This window comes from Molothrus aeneus, chromosome 3, assembly GCF_037042795.1.
Source record: "Molothrus aeneus isolate 106 chromosome 3, BPBGC_Maene_1.0, whole genome shotgun sequence".
NCBI classification, from domain to species: Eukaryota; Metazoa; Chordata; class Aves; order Passeriformes; family Icteridae; genus Molothrus; species Molothrus aeneus.
Window position 1 is genome coordinate 21513507 of NC_089648.1, and position 21071 is coordinate 21534577.

Consider the following 21071-nt stretch of genomic DNA (forward strand, 5'->3'; position numbering starts at 1 on the left):
AATTATCATTTGGAACAAAGAATTACTCTAAATGTAAGATTCCTTAATTAAATGAGGTTGAAGCAATGACCAAAAGGAATCAGACAGGAGAATTTTGCTTGAACTTTGCAAGTGACTTTAGCCATTAAACTCTTGTGTTGCATCAGTGATGGGGGCAAGTTTTGTCCAGAAATCCGTATGTGTAAGTGCTGGATGGTGGCTTTGGTGTGCAAAATTCAGATCCAGTACTGAACTCTCAAAGACCACAGTAGGTTATTGCAAGAGGAGGCCCAATAGTTGCTATCAGGAACAGACCTGAGGCAGCAGTGCAAAGCCCAGCAGAATGTGTGGCAGCAATGAAGGGAAAGGACCAGAAGGTTTGGATAACAGATGATCTCCTTGAGTGTCCTTAGATTTCCCTCCTGCAAGGCCATGTAGAAAGGATGATACAAGTCACAGAGGAAACAGCATGAACACAGGAATGCTAACAACAACGTAGGTAAGCAGTTTCACACGAAGAGAACTTTTCCTAATTGTGGCTTTTGACTTTTGTTTTTGTTCTTTTGTTTGTGTAGGTCTATTTCAGTAATAGATTTTACAATGAGGAGAGTTGGTGTTTAACTGGGGGAAACCATTTGAGCTAAGTTGAGAGTAGATAAAACTGAGCTTTGAAAGCAAAAGCTTTCATGTGGGTGCAAATGAGTAAAAATCTAGAAGCAGTATCTGGAGATTTAATTTTAACCAAGTAATTGAAAATGGCCATGCATTACCCTGCATAAACTGTAGAAGAAAAATTATGCCCTTAAATGGCTCAGTCGTCATTTAAATGGTGATCTGTTCATTAGTGCTGGGAAATGAAATGGAAATCCATTTCAATTTTCTAGACAATTTAAATTTTATTGTCCATAAAATTCTACAAAACAGTAAAAGAGTGTCCTTTCTTACAAATTGCAGAGGATTTAATCAGATTTGGCATTTTATTAATTCTCATCATGGTAAAACCTGCTAGTGTTTTACCATGAACTCATTGAGCTGAGTTCATCCTGTGTTGGTAAAAGTGTCCCACTGGGGAGTCTGCCCTGGTATGTTTGGAACAGAGATAGTTTTTGTAGCTCTTATCTGTTTGTACACTTACTTTCTTCTTGGTAATCAAATTGGCACATTGAGCAAATCTTGATGATGCTCCATGTTTTGAGCATGTGTACTTCAGCGTTGCTCTAGACTAATCCTTTATGACATTCCTGAAGATGTTGTGATAAATATACTGCTCTTTACAGGAACTGTAGTTGTGAAAATTGGTACATTTTCTTGCCATTCTTTTTTACCTTATCAGAGATAAACCTATCTTGTGGGGAATAAAATTTAGAGAGGTGACTGGGAAGTGCCATTTTCTGTAGAATCTTCCTTTTTCTCTAGTCTTACCTTTGATTTATCATTATCACTATTTCAAATATTGCCTGTTGATCTTGTTGTCCCATATTGTTACATTTTCTCTGAAATAAATTGAGTCTGCAAGGAGTTTTCTGTGGACTTGTTGATTAAACTGTGCGAGTTCTTGGAAAGTCTTTTTGTTATCAAGGGTTAAGGCCTTAATTTCAATTAATGGCTAGGTATTACTGTGTTTGGAGTTAGTCATAGCTTTCTGTCAGGTCTAAGAATTTACCTGTAAGTTGAGGCAGAACGTACATCCTCCAGTCTGGTTTATGATGCACTTTTAAATGAAAAACAGTGCTACCCTCATTGGGACTCACTATAGTCAGTGGAAGTGCTGGGCCTTGCAGAGAAATGGATGCCCTCAGGTAATTTAAGTAAGAAGAGTCAGGTGAACTCATTGGTCTGCAAGTGCTGTTTGTTTATAGAATAAGAGTGTGCAACCCTGTTTCCCTGAAAGTGAGAGATGCTCGTGGTTAGGGATTTTGAAGTCTATCAGCTTGAAGTCTCACTGTATCCAAGATGCTCTTCTCTTTAATTCCTTTCAGCATGCTGCTTCTGTTGTCTTCTCTTGGTGTCCCTTTACAGCAGAAAGTTAGTGTATGACCAGATTGTTACTCCTTAATTTCTCAACCAAGAACACATCTAAGTCCTCACAGGCTACTTGTGACTTGTTTTGCATCTGATTACTTTAGTATAATCTGCTTTTCTGCAAGCATTTTGGCTGCAGTAGAGTCTGTGGCTGCCTTTAAATCCCCCTCTGGTGACTGTTGGTACCTTTCAGGATAAATACAATTCTAAACTGTAGCTGTCAAAATCAGAATCAGGATTCTTGCTGTTTTACTAGTTGGGACACTTCTCAATTTGCCAAAACCTAGATTTTACAGTGTTAATAAGTGGGACTGTGTTAATTTAGTCAGGTGCTGCTGTGCAGAAGTAGGAGCCTTGGCCCGGGAGGTAATAGCCACCACTCTGGATTGGCAGGAGGCTTCATCCTCTCTTTTCATAAGCAGGCTCTTGGATCCAAGATGCAGCATTTCATAGAGAGCCAGGGTGATGTTGGCCCTTCACTGTCAGCTGACAGGAGAGAGCTGTTCATGATAAAGAGCTTTCTCACAGGCCTGATGCTGAAGTTTCTTCTGCTGGCTTGTACTCACTGTGGCTCTGATGGCTCCTCTGATCAGTTGTGCTCTGTGTGTTTTTCCATGCTGTTTATCTTAGCCCAAACATGCTGAGGGCAAGAGCAAAACCTGTTAAGAGAGCTTTGCTGTGCGTGTTGCTTGCCAGCCAAAACACCTGTGATTGCTGCTATCAGCTGTGTGGGTGCTTCCAGATCAACATCTTAAAAAAAAAAAAAAAGGCTTTGAAGCATCCTAAGGGATGCTGGAATTCAACATCTTTGGAAGGTTTGGTAGTTTACCAAAACTTGCCTCTCCTATATTAAGTCTTAAACTGGTAAAATATAAGTCATTGCAAATCAGTGAGGTAACAGGAGGTTATATGCCTGTGCTGCTGTAGTAGCAGGCTGCTTTTATTTTGTAGAGTTAGGGAAGGGTGTGAGGAGAGAAGCAGCAGGAGCTGCCTCTGGTGTTTCTTCTATAGCTGTTCTTAACTTCCCTTTCTGCCCTCATACACTGCAGACAGCCTATTTTAAGGTGCACAGATGTTTCTACTACTCTAGTCCTTGGTAGTTGCTTAAGTGGCTTCTTAGAGCAGCTGTTCCCTTGTTTATGTCTCTGACGTTCATTTCATTGCAGTTCTTTTTTTTTTGGTGATGGGACGATGAAAAAACCCCATGTGCTGATGCTCTGTTGTTTAGCCTTTATCAATTGTGTCATCACTGGTGTCCTACCCTTCTGCAGGGGAGACATTTCCATTGTAGCTGGAGCCCAGTGTTGTCCTTCTCTGTCCCAATTTTGCTGTCAGCAGGGTGATTTCACCAAATGTGATGATGAGAGTAAGAAGATTTGCTGTAGGATTCAACTAAGAGTTTAATAAAATTTGCCTGTGGTCTCTCATCTTTCATCCTAGCAGTCAAGTGCTTGCGCCACATGGTTTGATGTGCATGTCCCTCATAGCCTATTCAGGCTTCCTGCTTTGCTCTTTGCCATTAAATTGATTTTCAGACTTGCTCAGTAGTGTGCCAGTTCTCTGATCTTTGCCATTGCTACTGCCTTGCTTCAGAGGTGCAAATTAGAAGCTGGTGGCATGAAAGAGGGAGGTGGAGCAGTGTATTGTTTCTGTCCAGAAGAACAGAGAGCTGTGGGAAGAGCAGGATTTAACAGTTACTGGGACAGCAAGGGGGAGAGCTGTTCTGGGAATTTACTTTCACTTGAAAAAAAATGCTATTTCCCGGGTTGTGAAATTCAGGAAGTGATGTACATGCTATGACTAGCAATTGTAATTTGTTTTATAACAGGTGAGAATGTTCTGGATATATATTGTGAAAAGTCATGAAGTGCAGAAAATTAATTGACCTATTCGATTTTGGCTAAGTTGTTTACATTTATTCTTTACTAGCTAAATGGAATTATATCTTTATACATTGTGTTAGTAAAAAAACAAAGGGTAGATAAAAGATTACAAATAGGAAACTTTATAATGCACAAAACTTCCTAAGAAGAAGCAAATTAGGCAGCTCTGGGTCTGTCTGTACTGTTCTAGAAGGTTGTGTAGACACTTGATAGGTACATCTCGCTTCAGAAGCTTTGGTATCAGATTGCAAGACTACAAAGAACAATTCTATCAAAACTAGCTTTGTGAACAATTCTTTAAGATACCTGTTCAGTTTGGTATTTGCTTGTATATTGTGCTTAACAGTTCAGTGCTTTTCTATTAACTGCATGTTCTCTACCCATCAGTAGGCATAATTACCACTAATCAAGACCCCTAATCTCAAGCAATTATAAGCTCTTACATTGTTCTAATTGCACATTTGAAAATAATGTCATTTTCTCATAGAATTATGAGATGATCCATACAATTAATTTCTGCTTTTCTTTTTATCTGATCCGTGTTAATTTTGTGTGACCTCACAATGTGTTATCTGAAAAATGCCTTTGAGACATGCAGTTTTTCTGGTTAATTTACAGTTGTGTTTCATATTCAGTAAGAAGTGATACAGTGCAACAAATTTTCAAGGCTGTGCTTTCAACCTTCTATGAACTGAAAAATTTGTTGTATATTATGAACTTGTTGGCGAAACAGAAGTGCAATTATCCATTTAAATCATCTACTATTTGTAAATGCAGGTGCTTGCTCTTTGAATAGTACTTAGGTTACTGCAGTATCTAAAAGGGGTTTATTTTGGTTTTTTAATTGTTAAATTGGAATTTACATGCAGACAGACAGACTTTCTCAATCAGCTTTCCAGGCAGCAAAAATGAAGGCAGTTCATTTTCAGAAAGTACTGCAAGTCCTAGGGGCAGGATATAAGAGATTGTTCAGTAGTTGAAGTTGGTCTCACTTGTTGCTGTGTAGTTCTGCACACCTTTTGTGTGCCAGGCCATTGCATGAGTGTGTTTTGAACAAATCATCGTCAGTCTGTTGATTCATCTCAGGAACCAAATGCAGCACTTACATCTGTAAATGGAGTAATTGTAAAGCTCTCATTCTTACAGACAGAATTTCTTCCTGTTACAAGTCTAAAATTAGACCCCAGATCTTTTACTGTGGGCCTACACTGGCTTGTATTTATTTCTATATTCTTACTTGTAACATCGCTAAAAATAGCAGATGATTCGGTGACCTTTGCTATCTGTGTCTGACCTTCATGATTCACTTGTGGGTAATTTGCTGCTGCAATTACTATGGTCCTGTCTGTGATGTTATTTAAACACTGGTTTAAATGACTGCAGTGTAAATGAGCAGCCACATTGTTGGGGACAACATGTTTTTCTTTATTGTAAGAAAATAATATTTACATCGGGGGTGAGTGCCACATCATTTCTGAGGGATCTTGACATTCCTGGAGAAGAAATGCTGGAGATTTTGCTCTGTCATAAATAGCCCAACTTTCTTCCTTTAGTAGAGTATGTGTTTCTGAAATAATTCTGGGGCTGCAGTCTACTGCAGTGGGCTCATTTCATTATTCCTTTGAAAGTAAGGAAAGGCACAGAGCCAGCTCCTTCAGTGCAGAAGAGTTCAAGGTTTAATATGCTAATGTATCTACCCAATATTAGGCTGCAAAAATCCTTGGCTTTGATGTGTCTTTAATAGTAATAAAATGGTTGGCTAATGATAAATTAAGGATGTAAGCTTGGGAATTAAAAAAAATTAATCTAGGCAGGAATAATTTCCCTTACCAAGATAATTGTCATACTGGAACTGCAGTTTGCAGTGGAAATTCATTGCTTTATAATAATCAAAATAAGCAATCAAACTTCTGGCTTTTCTTTAGGCTTCACATTAAAGCTGGACATTAATGGGACAGAGTGGGGACTGCATTTTACCTTTGCTGGCCTGGAGCTGTACATGCCAAGGTACTGAACCCCCAGGTCTCACTGTCTCACTGTTTTCCAGAGAGCAAAGATAAAAATCTGCTTGCCATCCTCTCTCTAATTTGTCACCTGTTTCAGTGCTGGGCTGGCTCTTGTGCTGCTGCAGTCTCCTGTAGTGTCATGTTTGCATCTGCATAAGAGAGAGCAAACCAGGACTTACTCAGGGATAGGTAATGCTGTTCTAATACAGAAATACTAATGAATTAAGGAGCTATTATGGTAAATCTGTTTTGTAAAGCATTTTATCATTCTTCACTACTCACTGGACTGCCCAGTATAGTTTTGTTCAAGCACAAGTTTAGGTTAAACAGGGAAAATAAATGTTTCTGGTCACTGTAATAATGCTCTCCCCTCTGAGAGAGCACATTTTTCTGCATATTTTTATACCTGTTTGTACAGAGGAATAGATGGAAAAAGGGAGACCTGTTCTCTACAGAAACTCATAAAAAGGAAAGTCATGCAGCATCAAGAAGGAATTCTACAGAAAATCAGCAGTGTAAGGGCCTTGAGCGAACCTTAACTTAAATCACATCTCTTGATGATCAGGGCAAAGACTGTTCCATAAGTTTCTTTTGCACAGTATCAAAGATTTTTGTTGGTCATAGAACCCTAGAGCATCTTAATTGGCTTAAGGATATCTGCCTATAACACTCACCTGAATAAATAGCTGCATTCTCAAAGGAAGGAGTGGGATGATTTTTTTTTAATAGCTGGTGAAGAAATAAATAAACAGCAAAAAGGGGTACTTCAGTAAAGCAAAATATATTTTTTATAAATATGTCTTCTCATTGACTTATTTTTATTTCAAGTGGAAGAGATATGGTACTCACAATTTAGTGCTTGTTTTGGGGGACAGGAAATGATTAAGAGGAAGAACTTACTCAGCAAGCCAGAGCACTTATGGGTGGTTATCATCACATCTGCAGTCTGACTGTTCCTCTCCCTCTACAGCCAACGTGTCACATATCACTGACCTGATTCATAAGAGAGAGCTCCCCTTGAGGCCTCCTGTCTCTCCATTTCATCCAGGGCTGGATTGGCTGGAAGAGCCCCAGCCCCAGCCTCTGCAAGCCATCAAAGCTGGCTGCTGAGGCTGCCACCAGCCTGCTGTTCTCTCTTGGCCTTCAGCAGATGGAGCTTCTCAAGTCCTGTGTGTTTTCATCTGCTTCTCTCCACGCTTGGAAACACTGCCTTTTTTTTTCTGCCTGGTGTTTATTCTTAAACCCATCTTGATGAACCAGCTGGCTTCACAACTGTGTTGTGTGAAGTCAGGAGGGCTGTGCAAAGGTCTGCCTCTGAGGGCTCTAGATCTTGCCTCAGGCCTTGCTGTTCTTTTGCCTGAAGAATGTAAAATGTAATGTGAGTTTTTATGTATTATTAAACTTATGTCTATAAATTACTGACCCATGGTAGCTGTTTATTGCATATTCCATCTTCTGCTTTGATGCACTGCTGCTGTCACTCCGAGGTGGGTAACGATGACTCAGCTTACTGCTGTGATAATGCACTTAAAAAGCCTGGAAATCTGTCACTGGTGGTATTTCAACACAGGTGCCATAAACCTGAGATGAAAAATTAAAGTATTTGCTGTTGAGTTATTTCTCTTAAAATTCTTCTGTCTACTGTTGTTTCATAAGGTTTTGGGTACTCTGAGCTGTTTAATGGTCAAACAATCGTGTTTTAGGAGGTCTGGGATGCAGGACATGCTCTCAAAAAAGAAGGTGGTGGTCCTCAGTTTGCAGTGCTGAAGGTGACCTATAAAATGCTTGTGCTCATCAGGCCCTCCTAATAAAGCACCGATATTTGCATGCATTTTTATGACCTAGCATTTCCAGCCTTAAAGCCCAGTGGAACACAGACTGATCACCACATCTTACCATGTATTTTCTCTGTGTTTTTTCTTTTTTTTTCACAGCCCTTCTGTATGCCACCATTTTTGGTAATGTGACAACCATATTTCAGCAGATGTACGCTAACACAAACAGATACCATGAAATGCTGAACAGCGTCCGGGACTTTTTGAAGCTCTACCAGGTCCCCAAAGGACTGAGCGAACGAGTGATGGATTACATCGTTTCCACCTGGTCAATGTCCAGGGGAATAGATACTGAAAAGGTAAGTAAATTAAACTGCAAGGAAAGAAGTCACATCCTGAAAGTAGTCCATTAAAATAAACAGGAGGTACTGTCTTAGTAAAGGAGACAAATATTCTTTAAATAGTTCTAAGCAGCAGCTCCCCTTAATTTTTAACTTTTAAATACAGTATTTCAGCTATTCTGTCATACTGACATATGATAGTGGTAAAAGTATGTATGTTTTGCTAGTGAAATGGTATGAAGTAGTATAAAAGTGATAAAGAGAAAAGCTCAGTTTACTATAAATAAAGGTGATAAGTAAATAACAAGTTCCAGACTGTAACACAACCTCACAGTTTTTCCAAATGAGATTTTTTTTTGCAATATTTCTTGTGAGGTTGCTTGCAGCTCTGTGGGCCTGAAAACAAGATAATTTTTTTTTGTCATTGGAGAGTTTGAATGTAATATTCTGTGTGCAGGTTAAAGATATTAATGAAAACTGGAAGTATTTAATAACGTATTGCTTGAAATCTACTTTGTGTAAGGCAAGCGTTACCATTCTGATTCATTGAATTGACAAATAAATTCCCATTCTGTCTTTTAAAATAACAGATGGCCTTTCACCAGAACAAATGTGCAAATGTAGCTCCTTGTCGCTTTCATATTAGTTGCCAATTTTTGTGGGGATAGGCAGTTTTTCTTCTGCTTGTAAAGAGATGTGATTTGTGGGGTGGATCATTCAGGAAATCATACCAATGCTCTGGTCACCAGCCTTCTGGTTGGCAGCTTAATTTAGTATTCTGAACCGTGGATGATGCAGTTAAAGAGCAAACAGTGTCATTTCTGTACAGCTGTTACAGCATCGTTATGAAGGAGGAGAACAGATGTGGCCTTGCACTGAGCTGCCTGGAGACTGAGGGGCACACAGGGCACTGTTTGCTTTCCTAAATGGTCTTCAGCATATCTGCCATTTTTAGATCCCAGACATGATTCTGTAAGCACTGTCTGCCATACTAGCTTTCAGAAAGAAATTATATTTTAGTGCTGGATAGCACTGGTTAGAAGCTGTTCTACATGTTTTCTCACAATCTGTCTTTGTGTGGGGTTGTGATTCGAGGTAGGTGCATTTGGAGAAGGTGGGGAAACATCTGAGGATACATAGTGTAATGAGTGCTGGTGCTTTCATTCAGCCCCCATTACAAACTCCTGTCATCATTTTAACAAAACAACAAGAAAAAATTGCTATGTAAAACATGTTGGTTTTTTTTTTTTTTTAGCATATCTTCAAAGTTCATTCTTGGCTTCCTTTGATAAGGAGAGAAATGCTTTAAGAGGATGCATTTGGAGACAGCAGAATAACCAAACCAAGCACAACAATACTCAGTGTAGCCTTTGAGAATTATCTTAATAAGCAGGAAAGAAGTCTCCAATTGTCAGGACACCAAAGATCTTAATACAGTGCTGTTTTCAGTAACTGGTGTGTTCATAGCTGAACTGCTGCTGGCCATGACTGCTAAATCAAGAATTCAGCTTTCATCTGCACAGCAAAAGCTGTGGTTGGCTGTGCCAATCCATAAACTCCCAGGTCTGAGCTCTGTTGTTTTGATGCCTGTTCATAACTTCTGGGATGTTTTATCATGAATAAAACATATATTGCTCATGAGGCAGAACAGTGGTACTTGTGCTCCTCTGAAAGGCAGTGCAGCTTCCTACAGATGCGGCAGAGACTTAAATATGAACTGAGCACAGAACTGGTCCTGTCACTATTTTGTAGGCCACGAATTAGTCAGTTCAGTGTTCACTGCAGACACGCTAAGTTATTGGTCTAGAAAATGCCACTGCAACAAAATTTAACCAAGAGCTACTGAAAGATTCTAAAATTGATCCATGAAGATACATTTCTTACCTCCCTTACAAATGAAAGTCTTCTTCCATTTATCTGTAGATCTCAAATGTCTTTAATCGCTTTCATTTTTGTGAAGTCTGGAGACAACTTCTTTAAATGGAGAATGGAAAATTGGTTAACTTCCTCTAAGACTGCTATACCAAAAAGTTTTTGGATAATAGCATCATTTCAAATATTCTCTTGTATACTCAGGGGGGTTTGCTGCTATTTCTATTGCAACAACCCTTTTTGTGTGTGATGTCCAGGTAACTGGAAAGTGTGTGTAATTCCAGTAGTAAAATTTGGCAAGAATATGCCACTAGAGAGTATTTTTATCGCCAGAGTAAATGAGATAATGGAAAAGACAGATATGGCCACTGCCTGTGTTCCCTGTTAAATGCTGGCCTTGCTGCCCCAGCTCATTTCTGTGAGCCTGGAAAACTGGGAACTGGCCGTTTTGGCAGCTCTTCTGTACAGGGCAGCCAAGAAAAATCATCCCTGAGTGCCCTACACCTAAGCACTATACAAATACATCTCTTTTAAGAAGTTGTATCTGTAATAAAATGTCTGTTTGGAGGTGGGCCAAAGATGTTGATATTGGTGGTGGAGTTATTTGCCTTTGGAGTACCAGGCATGATATCTGAAACCAGTGCCATGCACAGAATTAATAGCTTGGTTCTCTGCTCAGATCTTGCACAGAAGCCCATTTCAAAGTGTAGGCATAGCCATAGTGCTTCCTGTGTTACTTTTGTGTTTTTCAGGAGTATTTGCAGTGAGACATCTTTTCTTTCCACCTAGGAAAATGTGTAGGAATAATTCTGAAGCTCAACTGGAGTGCTCCTTAATTGGATGGAGTAGCTATTACTAAGAAAATAATAATGAAAAAAGAGGCAGACTCAGACTACTCGATGTTCCTCTCAAATAATATGTCCTAGACGTGCTTCATCATAGACCATCCCCCAAGGATTTTGTTATCCCCAAACCCTGTTCATGTCACTTCTTTCCACTTTTAATCTGCACATGCAGCAGTGATTTGGTATTCTTTCCACTTAGCTGTCCGTATTACATTAAAACCCTTCAGAAATGGCCCTGGCTGGTACCCGCTGTGCTGAGCATCAGCTCCATCAGCTCGTGTTCTCTTAGGACCACACATCATAAATTGCCGTGAGGAACATTCCATTTGGGAGATCAAAAGCTGCCCAAAACAGCATCATACCTTAAAGTCCCTTTTCCGTGTAAACAAAAAACTTGTTAGTGCCACTCGGGGGTAAATTTGGATACCTGCAATTCTCAATGTTATGAGTTAATTAAACTTTAAGTAATTTGTTTTAGTTGCTAAAGCATATGACTTGTGCAGGCTTTTCATGGAATCTGCCTGTCAAAAAAATGACCTACCCTCTAGAAACAATTATTCTGGAAGCTTTTCTTCAACACCTTCTGTACTGCTGGGCTCTAAGTTGTTTTTTTTTTTTTTTTGTCTTAAAAACCTTAGGTCTTCAATATCCAGCAGAGCATGTTGCTGAGAGGAAAACTGTTTTCCTTCAGATGTTGTAAGGTAGACTAAGTTAGTATTGTTGCTTATGTGGATAAATAATATAAAAATAAAGTCTGAGATTAGAAATAAGAAGGAGGAAAGTGGTTTTTAAACCTTGCGTGGTAGCCTAGCCATAGCAGGCAGATAGAAGCCATGCACAGGAGCTGATTGCCCCCCTGGTTTCCCTCTCAGGTTTTGCAGATTTGCCCTAAGGACATGAGAGCCGATATCTGTGTTCACCTGAACCGCAAGGTTTTCAAGGAGCACCCTGCCTTCAGGCTGGCCAGCGACGGGTGCCTGCGGGCGCTGGCCATGGAATTCCAGACGGTGCACTGTGCTCCAGGAGACCTCATCTACCATGCTGGGGAGAGCGTCGACAGCCTCTGCTTCGTGGTCTCGGGCTCCTTGGAAGTGATCCAGGATGATGAAGTCGTTGCTATATTAGGTGAGTTTCAGAGCTGCTAATGTGCATTTGCATAAATGCCAAATATTTGTGTGGCAGTGTTCACAGGGGTCCCAGGACGAGGGAAGAGATGAGAATCTTGACTCCGTGTTTCAGAAGGCTGATTTATTATTTTATGATATATATTATACTAAAATGATATATTAAAACTATACTAAAAGAATAAGAGAAAGGATTTCATCAGAAGGCTAGCAAGCAAAGGAATGGAATGGAATGGAATGATAATAAAATCTTGTGACTGACCAGAGAGTCCGAGACAGCTGGACTGTGATTGGCCATTAATTAAAAACAACCACATGAGACCAATCAAAGATCCACCTGTTGCATTCCACAGCAGCAGATAATTATTGTTTACATTTCGTTTCTGAGGCCTCTCAGCTCCTCAGGAGAAAAAATCTTAGCAAAAGGATTTTTCATAAAATATGTCTGTGACATATGTGCAGCAATTTATAGCCTCCTCTACTCATTCTTTAAAGAGCTTCAGATAAGTTTGTTTTTCCATTGAGAGATTTAAGGGCAACCATCTAATATCCAGATTGCTTCAACCCTGTTTCATCTGGTCAATGGAAATCTTACTTTTGCATGGGGTCCTGGTCATTCTTGGGGTTTTCCCTGTCTTGATTCCTTCTGTTGGGGAAGATGAAACAGGAAAGCCTTGTAAATATGATTGTGTGGTGAAAGGTTTTGAGAATATGGAAACTATAAGTGAGATTGAAATGAAAGCAAGCTTTGAGATACCTTAGTTACTGAGCAACTGGAAAACACTGGTATGGCTGGCTGAAGGTAATCCCCTGTTGATGAAACAGTACCCTCTGCTTGCAGACAGGTCCAAGGGTCAGAGCAGACCCTGCTAGCTTGGCAGAAGGGGTCCAAACAGTAGTTTTTAGGGTTTAAAATGTAGCATAGTATGGTAATATAATGATTCTTATAGGCTGTATGTAAATGCTATAGGATTTGTATCTTGTATTAGATTAGTTAGTGAGAATTAGAGTATTCAACACAGAAGAAGATTAATTGTATTGTAACAGGAACCTTGTTCTCTCTCATCCTCTTTACCACGCTCTTGCCTTCTTTCTCTTTACCGCTCTCTTTACCTCCCTCTCCCTCCTTTGGGCCTGCTCTGAGCTGTGGCTGGCAGCTCCAAGCAGGGCCCCTGCACCCAGGCCCTTTGCAATCTCTGTCCGTCCTGACCATCCTATCCTCTGGTGCTCCTACACCTTCTAATTAGAAATTCCATGTAGAACTTCAGAGAACTTGAAGTGCCTGGCTTCTCTGCCTCACTCCCACCCTCCCATAATAATCCACTTTCACTGAAATTTTTCCAGGTGGATTTATTAAGATGTTGTGTTACAATACTTTTTATCTATTTTAAAGTCAAAATAGTTAAAAACATTTAGAGCCGATTTGTGTTAACTTGGGTTGGAGGCATTGAAAATAAACTGATGGGTAGTGAACAGCATTCTGAGGCAAAGCTAACATAAAAGAGTGTGATAATCCAATAGATGTAGATGAATCATGGGGTGGCTGGAGCATTGAGCAGGTGATACTTATCATTTGATTCTGTCAAGCCCTTTTGTGATAAGGTAAATTCTCATGGTGGCTTAATCCTGTAACTGTCACTCATAGCAGCCTGGAAAAAGAGAATAAAACATCTTGGTTATCTTACTTTTTTCTGAACACATACATTCATCTCTCCTAAAATGAATGTCTACTGAAAAATGAGGGGGCTATTAATATGCTGAGCTTCATTTTTCTCTACTTTTGAATAGGATTGCTTGTATAACGTAGGGTAAATTTAGAGTCATGGAGAATCAAGTTGGTAATACTTTGTGCCACAAAAGAAGCTAAAAAAGTGAGAACTTGGAGGATAACTAATTCCCTTTTGCTCTGGAATCACCTGTGCTGCTCAGTGCTAAGTGACATTTGTAACTTCTGCTTGTCTGTGCTGCACATCAAGAACTTGCTAGCTTTTGCCATGTTGAACTCTCATGAATTAACAAATGACAAATGTAGAACACAAGCTAAGATCCCTCAGTTTGTGCACCTTTATGCCACCACCTGAGTTCAGCATGAGCAGAAAACCTCAAAACATCTTGCTGCTCTATTTGAGTATGGGTAAAAAAGCACTAAGATCAAATTTCTTTAAAATGTTCTTTAAAGATACCAATTTTCTCCTCATCTTTACTGCTAACTCCTGCATTTTATCATAACACTCACTTTAGAAAACCCTCAGCCAAGATTGCTCGAGGAATCAGTGTTAAGGAAACCGAACTCCTAATCTCTGCTGCTGCAGAGTGATAGCTACAGATAAATGAGGCTGTTCCCTTGGGATCTGGATGAATAGAAGTATTTTGTTGCTGCTCTTCTCCTGGGATGTAACTATCGATCCTCTTCCCACCACAACTTTTTATTTTCTTCTTTTTCTTTCTTTTTCTTCTTTAAAATTTGGAGTCAGTTCCCCGAATCTCACTAAAGTTGGTGAGTTTTATTCACATTTTCTTTGTGAATATTTTAAGTGGAGAGGAAAGTAAAACGAAGTGGGATCTGTTTGGGATTCTGTGAGATTTCATTTTGGATGTGCATCAATTTTTGTGTTTCAGTTTCTGGACTAAGGAATCGCTTTCCTTCCACACTTTTGTGTCCTTTCCTCCTCCAGGCTGTGAAGACTTTTGCTGAAGGTTTCTCTATCCTGAAAAGAAATTATGTATTTAACTAAGTTTTTCACTGTTCTAAGTCAGTTGAACTTCTTTTTCCTTCAGCATTGTGTAATTTAATCCCCACACCCCTGACATGGGTCAGGGTTTCCTCTATAACTTCTTTGTACTCTCAGTTTTCTTATCTGTAGAAAACAGTGGTTTGGGGTGGGGTTTTTTCTTGTGTTTGTGTTTATTTTGTTTGGGGTGGGGTTTTTTCTTGTGTTTGTGTTTATTTTGTTTGTTTTGGGGGGTTTTTGGTTTTTTGTTTGTTTGTTTTTATTTTCATAGTTAGCTAAATTTGCCAAGTTCTTGATGAATGTATACCAGAAAAAACAAGGCACTACAAGGGGGAAAAAAAGTGCATTGTACAAGAAGCATGATTTTTGCTGATCACTCAGCCAGAGCAACCTATGCCATAAATTTTGTTTACCAGTCCCAACCAAGCATAGCTGTGAACATCAGGCACATAATAGCAACCCATGTGAGGAATTCCATAGGGTAATTTTGGTTGACAGGTATGTTACAGAGACTGTAATCTTCTTTCAGGCATTCTGGAAATGAAAATGAAAAAAAATAATGCACAAATTATTCAAGGTGAATTATTTGCTCAGCTCTGGCTGTCATGTAATAAAGCAGCTTTTGTAGCTTGCAATGTAGCCTGTATCTTCCTTACAATGGAGAAATGAATTTTTACTCTAAATCAGTCTGTGGGACTGCTATACAGCATTACATAAACCAAAGGCAAACTGCACTTAATGCTTACAGGATCCAATTCATAGGAAACATTTTCGAGTTCTGAAATAATTTAACCTTGCAGACTGGTATATAAGAGTGTATTGTGTAGCCCTGGAGTGTATTGTGTACACTTGCATAATATCCTTCCAAATAATTTCCATGTAATACCCCAGCAACAGGTATATTCTCAGTTCAGGCTTATGTTCTTAGGACAAAGCACTGACTTCGATTGACTTGGATTAATATGAGTCCTGAGTTGGAAGAAATTGCTCATAGGCCAGCAGTGAAAAAAGGTACTTTTTTATGTGTCCCCTATGATTGCCTTTCACATTAATTTAAACTAAGACACAAATACAAAAAATATGCAAATCAAAAAAAAAAAAAAAACAACCCCAAACCTTTGCCTGTTTTAGTAAAAATTGAAAGAAATTGGTGCACTTTGTATGAAGTTTGATTTTTTAGGATGAAATATACATGTTTTGAATTCTATGCAAAATTTATGCTAAAATACAGAAATTACTGATGTTCACACAACACAATCTTTGGATTTGGTGTGTCAAAGAAACAGAAACAAAAATGTAGAAAATAACCTCTCAGCCAGGTGATTGATTTATTTGTGATTCATTCCAATACAAATGAGTCAGAAAAAGACGACTTAGCAGGAAAAGCCACTCTCTTGCTATGTTTTCTATGTTAATGTGTAAGTATGAGAGTGGGATTATGTAGAAGGGAAGTTTAGCTGGTTGGAAGCTGCCTGGATGAGGCACAATAAATTCTAGTTTTGGGAGTTTGCTGTTCTTCCAGTGACGCTGCTATTGCTGCGTGGGATGAAGTGCTGACATACACTCAGCACTTTGAGGAAGACTGAGACAAATGACACAGTCCCTGCCCTGAAGAGATCTGAGTGAAGCACAGGTCATGCAGGGCTTCCATTAAGAGAATCTTTTCAACTTGGTTTTGCTTTTAACTTTCCTGAGCCCTCACACTTGGCCTGATGCTGCTTTATCCACCTGAGACTGACATGTCTCTTTGAACTACTCTTGCTTAAAGACTTAGCCATTTATCCTGATGTGGTTAGAAAAAATAAGAAGGTTTGTTTCCTCTGTTAAAAACATTCAAGTGTTTATGTGCATTTCATTTGGCAGCTCTAGTTTCTCTGCTTTGGAGCAGATCTTTCAGGCTAAGACCCTGAACATCTGGAAACCTGACTTTACTGTGGGTCTTTGAAAAGTTAAAACCTACTCATGCTCAGGAGATTGGCTGTGTTTTAATTTATCAAATGACTTCTTAAAAACATTCCTCCTGAATTAACTGTGTTCCAGGCACAGACCATAAGGTCTGACTGTGGCCTTCTTTGGAATATGCAGGGGAAAAGGCACTTTGCTGCCCTCCAGTCATTTAGTCTGAACCTTTTCAATATCTTCTTACCATTGCTTGAACAAGTACTGATTCCTGTGCTATGTCTCCAACTGTGTGTGTGCTTAGATAATTCAATGAAAATTACAGAAAAGAATGTCACCAGCAGCCAAAATAACATTTTGTACGTATTTTCTGGAAATACATGGAAGGACTGGATAGGAGACCTTGTTAGTACCCAAGTTGGTTCAAAGTCTTTCTGCCTGAAATTGGGGTAATTTCTGACATTTAAGAAAACATTCCAGTAAAAAACTAGAGAGAGAAAGGAGAAGACTATTGAAAATTAGGGTGGCAAACTTTTTTTTTCTAGATAGCAGTGGGGAAAGCAGTGTCTTTTACTTAAATTTTCAGACTGCTGCAAAATTTGTCAATTAATGGCTCCTAGAGGGTTTGACTGAGCAGTAGGTCTTTACTTGTATTAGATGTTCAGAGCTGCTGAAATGGTCTTGACACTTCCTGCAAGGAGCCAATGTGTGTATGGATGGTAAGACTGGAGGTTAGTTTTGTGGACTTGATTAGAGACAGGGAGCTTTAAGCTTTTGTTTAACAACTAAAATCCAAATCCCTGAAAACCACTGTGGACTTCAGAGCTGAGCACTGGATGAGAAGAATAGCATTAACTAGAAGATTTAATTAAAAAGAAAAAACAACACCCTCCAACCAAACAGTTTGTCCCAAGCATTACATTCCAGCTGTTCTGCATTTATGTTCATGCTATCTTTATTTGAGCTAAAAAATTTCAAAAGAATAAACCTTTTTCTTGGCACTTGGTTTAACATTACAGAATATCCTGAGTTGGAGGGGACCTGTGGGAATTGTTGAGTCTGACTCCTGTCTCCACAAAGGGCAGGTAAAGTGAATGAGACAGGAAGGGAAGTCAGGGCAGGAATTTATTGTGAGTAAGGAATACAATTTTTCTCCAACAGGTCAGTTTGCGTTTGCTAGTCCTTTTGCTGCTATCAAAGCTGAAAAGCAATAACATCATGGAGATATATAGGTATAAGTGTACAGTAACACAATGTCAAGAATGGGATTTTCTGCGAGAGGGGCAGGGAGTGTACAAAGGATGCACACAGATTTGCAATAAAGATCACACAGAAGCTGAGGAGGTGAAATTTGCATGACCCTGAAATACAGATCTTTTATTGTTATTTACAAAGCTACAAAGTTGACAAGATTGGAGACTGTGGTTTTAACATGACGTTGTAGGGGACTTTGGTGTGCCATGTTTTGTTTCAGCAGGATATTAAATGCTCCATTTGCTTTGTGTGGAGAAATTCCTGCTGATTTAATTTGATCTAATTGCAGTCTTAAAGAAATGTTATAAGAATAATTGTTTGTTTTCTTTACAATTGCTTTAGCTTACTCATTTAGCCGTAAGCATTTTGTTCAGATCTGTCCCATTCAGATTTTGATGGGACAGATTTGCATCCAGATAGGGTAGTGCCAGCTGCAAGGGCAACTGTGCCACAGGGATGGTCTCTTTTAGAGGAGGGACAATAGCAGTGCAGAAGTATTGTCTGCATTAGACCCTCTCCATGGAAAACATTGCAACTTCCACACAGTCCTGTGAAAACTGCTTCTCAGCAGACCTGAAGATGGCAGATAAGTTAACTGAGCCCAGGCTGCTGTCTTTAGCCTGTCCCTAGTACCTGAGCTAACTCTGATTTCCCTGAACTCCTCTATGTTGTAACCCATTTTCAAAGATTACTTCTGTTATTTTAGAGCCTAATTTTAGAGCCTTCTATTATTTTAGAGCCTAATTCCAAGCCCTTGAAGAAGTCCCTTACTTTTCTGCTTCATTTTTCACCTGAATTTTAGATTTAGGTACACCTCTCTGTGTTAAAAATGCCAAGCTGCTGAGCTCTCAGGCTTAAGAAATGGTTGCAGGATTATGGAAGGCATTAAGAGTTTTCTGACAGTATCTAACATCTCAGCATTGTTTGTGCTATTGAATAAGATTGAAAAATGACCAGCAGTGCTTTGACAAAGGAATGATTGAAATTAAAATCCATCTTTATCCTCAGTAGTTCCATTGTGCTTTTTTCTATTTATGGTTGAAAAGTGGGGTTTTTTTAGATTGATTTATATAGGCAGGTTGGACAGGTTGCATGCTTCTGTGAAGTGATTCAATAAACATCAACTGAAGGAATAATTTTCAGAGTCTGATTTGCTCAATGAATGTCCAGGCACACTTAGCAAAAGCATTACAGATGGAGATGCAGCTAAACTTTTTAAAAGGACATGGCATAAAGAGGTCTACATTAATATAAAATTTTAATTTCATGGTGGATGCAGGAGCAGCACTAAAACTCTTATTGAGAAATATAGGTTTATCCCACATGGTGGTTTCAGACAGAGTATTCCTTATCCCTGTCCTCCAGACATCTGGGGTGGGCTGATATCAGGATTGTTGAAACTTTTTGTTTGTTCTGTGTCTAATTTCTGACAGACATTGAAAGCCTGAATTGCCAAAGCTCCTGTCCACTGTTGTTTGTAGGTGGTTTAAGAGTGCACAGGGTATTGCAAAAACAGATTTTTAAAACATTTGATGACTTGCTGGAGTAACTGAGGAGGAGGAGGCGTATTCAGAGGCTTCAGTAGGGAACTTTTGGGCATGTTTCATGTTTGATTGTGCTGAATTTATACACCTTTGCATAATGTGCTGTTAAATAGTCCAACAGCATTGCATGTGGAAGAAGTCTCTCTTGGAAGCTGGCAGTGTCTGGCAGGTCGCTGGCAATAATGATCCAGGACACTGCAAGCTGAAATTGAGATCTGGTGGGGATGAGGCGCTCTGTTCCAGCTTGTCCCTTGATATCTCAGGATATCTGTGTTAGGAAGGCTTGCACTCATATTTGTGTGCATACTGCAACAAGAGGCGTGAAGAGGTAGAAATTATAATTTAGCAAGGAAGTCAGCTTTCTATAAAGACCCTGATTTCTGGCAGGTGAACCACTGAACTAATTTACTAATTTTTGTCTTTTTTTTTGTTTTTGGGGTAGGGTTTTGTTTCTATCCCAGAATTTTGGAGGAGGAAGAATAATTATTTTTTCACTGAAGAGACAGGTTAAAAAAGAATTGAAAAAATGTTCATGAAACACTAGCTTTTCTTCTTTTTCTCCAAATTTCAAATTAATACTTTTTTTCAGAGATATGTTTCTGTAATATTGTTAAATTTGTACTGAAGGAGTTACTAGGAGTACTAAATAAAATTAAATACAAGATAGATGCAAATTTCATGAGGTTTTCGACATGTTTACTTTCTATATTTCTGAACACAAAACTTGCTATTTAAACTCTTGTGAATCCTTTCTGTCTGAAATAAAACAATACAATTTCGGGGCTTTAATATATGTTTAAAGCAATACCTAGAATATAAAGCCAGTCCCTAAGTAATCAGGGAAGTAACTCAGGGGATAATGCAATTTGAACCTCTTAAATAGGTTTGTTCTTTTTTTTTTTGTCAGAGGATTAGCACTGCCCATGCAATGACAACACAGATTGAGCTGTGTTTTTCCTAGTACTTAACCAATGCAAATACATTCAAATAAATTTATTACTCCAGTTACCTGAACTACTCCATATCCTCTGAGTTTGTACAAACTGGCCACATACTTATAACATTTTTATAGTAAACATTAAAATGCAAATAAGCATAAATGATGCAGATTCTGGTGAAGCCTCCTGGCTTTTTTTGTGAATAAACCTGGTAGGGCCCAGTTGATGTTTAAAACTCTTTTTCACAGAACATCAAGTAGTGAAATATAATTCTATATTCTGTATTCTGTGAGACAAATAAGCACCTTAATTACAGCAACAATAATAGAAAATTTAGCTGTAACTTAATCGTGTTGTTGCTACTCATCTCTAATATAAATGTTTTTATTTTGTCTGTACAGTAATGTGTTTCAACAGAGAAAATTGATGCAGTTGTGTAGTAAACTGTCTGCAAAATGTTGCCAGGCTGTGGTTTACAGCATGAACAGATACTCTGTGTTTCTGTTTATGAATCAGGCAAATCTGAAAGAACAACTTCAGTTTGTTATCTCTGTAACACTTGCTTTGGTTTCTGTGGCAAAGATACTCAGGCATTTTGGTGGTCTAATTAGAGGAAAAGACTAGTGAAAACCTCTGGTTAATGAAAAATAGTATATTCTCTGCAGTGCAGTTGGTCATTCACTTTTCATTACGTGTCTCAGTTTGCACTTGAGAAATCTTAAGAAAATCCAAAGCAGCAAACAACTTCCATGCATCATCTCCTGCCAGCTGTACTGTGCTGGAGAGCCAAACTAAGGCTATTGAGTGGCTGACAAGTTGTGCAATTTATCTGTAGGACAGACACTGAATACTCCACC

At 38.9% G+C, this 21071-nt stretch overlaps 1 protein-coding gene across 2 annotated transcripts in view; it reads left to right on the forward strand.

The window, feature by feature from the left end:
- KCNH1 (potassium voltage-gated channel subfamily H member 1) overlaps positions 1-21071 on the forward strand; it is a 180020-nt gene that overhangs the window by 76630 nt on the left and 82319 nt on the right. For both annotated transcript variants that reach the window (XM_066546469.1, XM_066546468.1), the window contains exons 8-9: positions 7825-8024; positions 11596-11848. In XM_066546469.1, coding sequence (XP_066402566.1) covers positions 7825-8024; positions 11596-11848 — 453 coding nt within the window. The remainder of the gene's footprint in view (positions 1-7824; positions 8025-11595; positions 11849-21071) is intronic.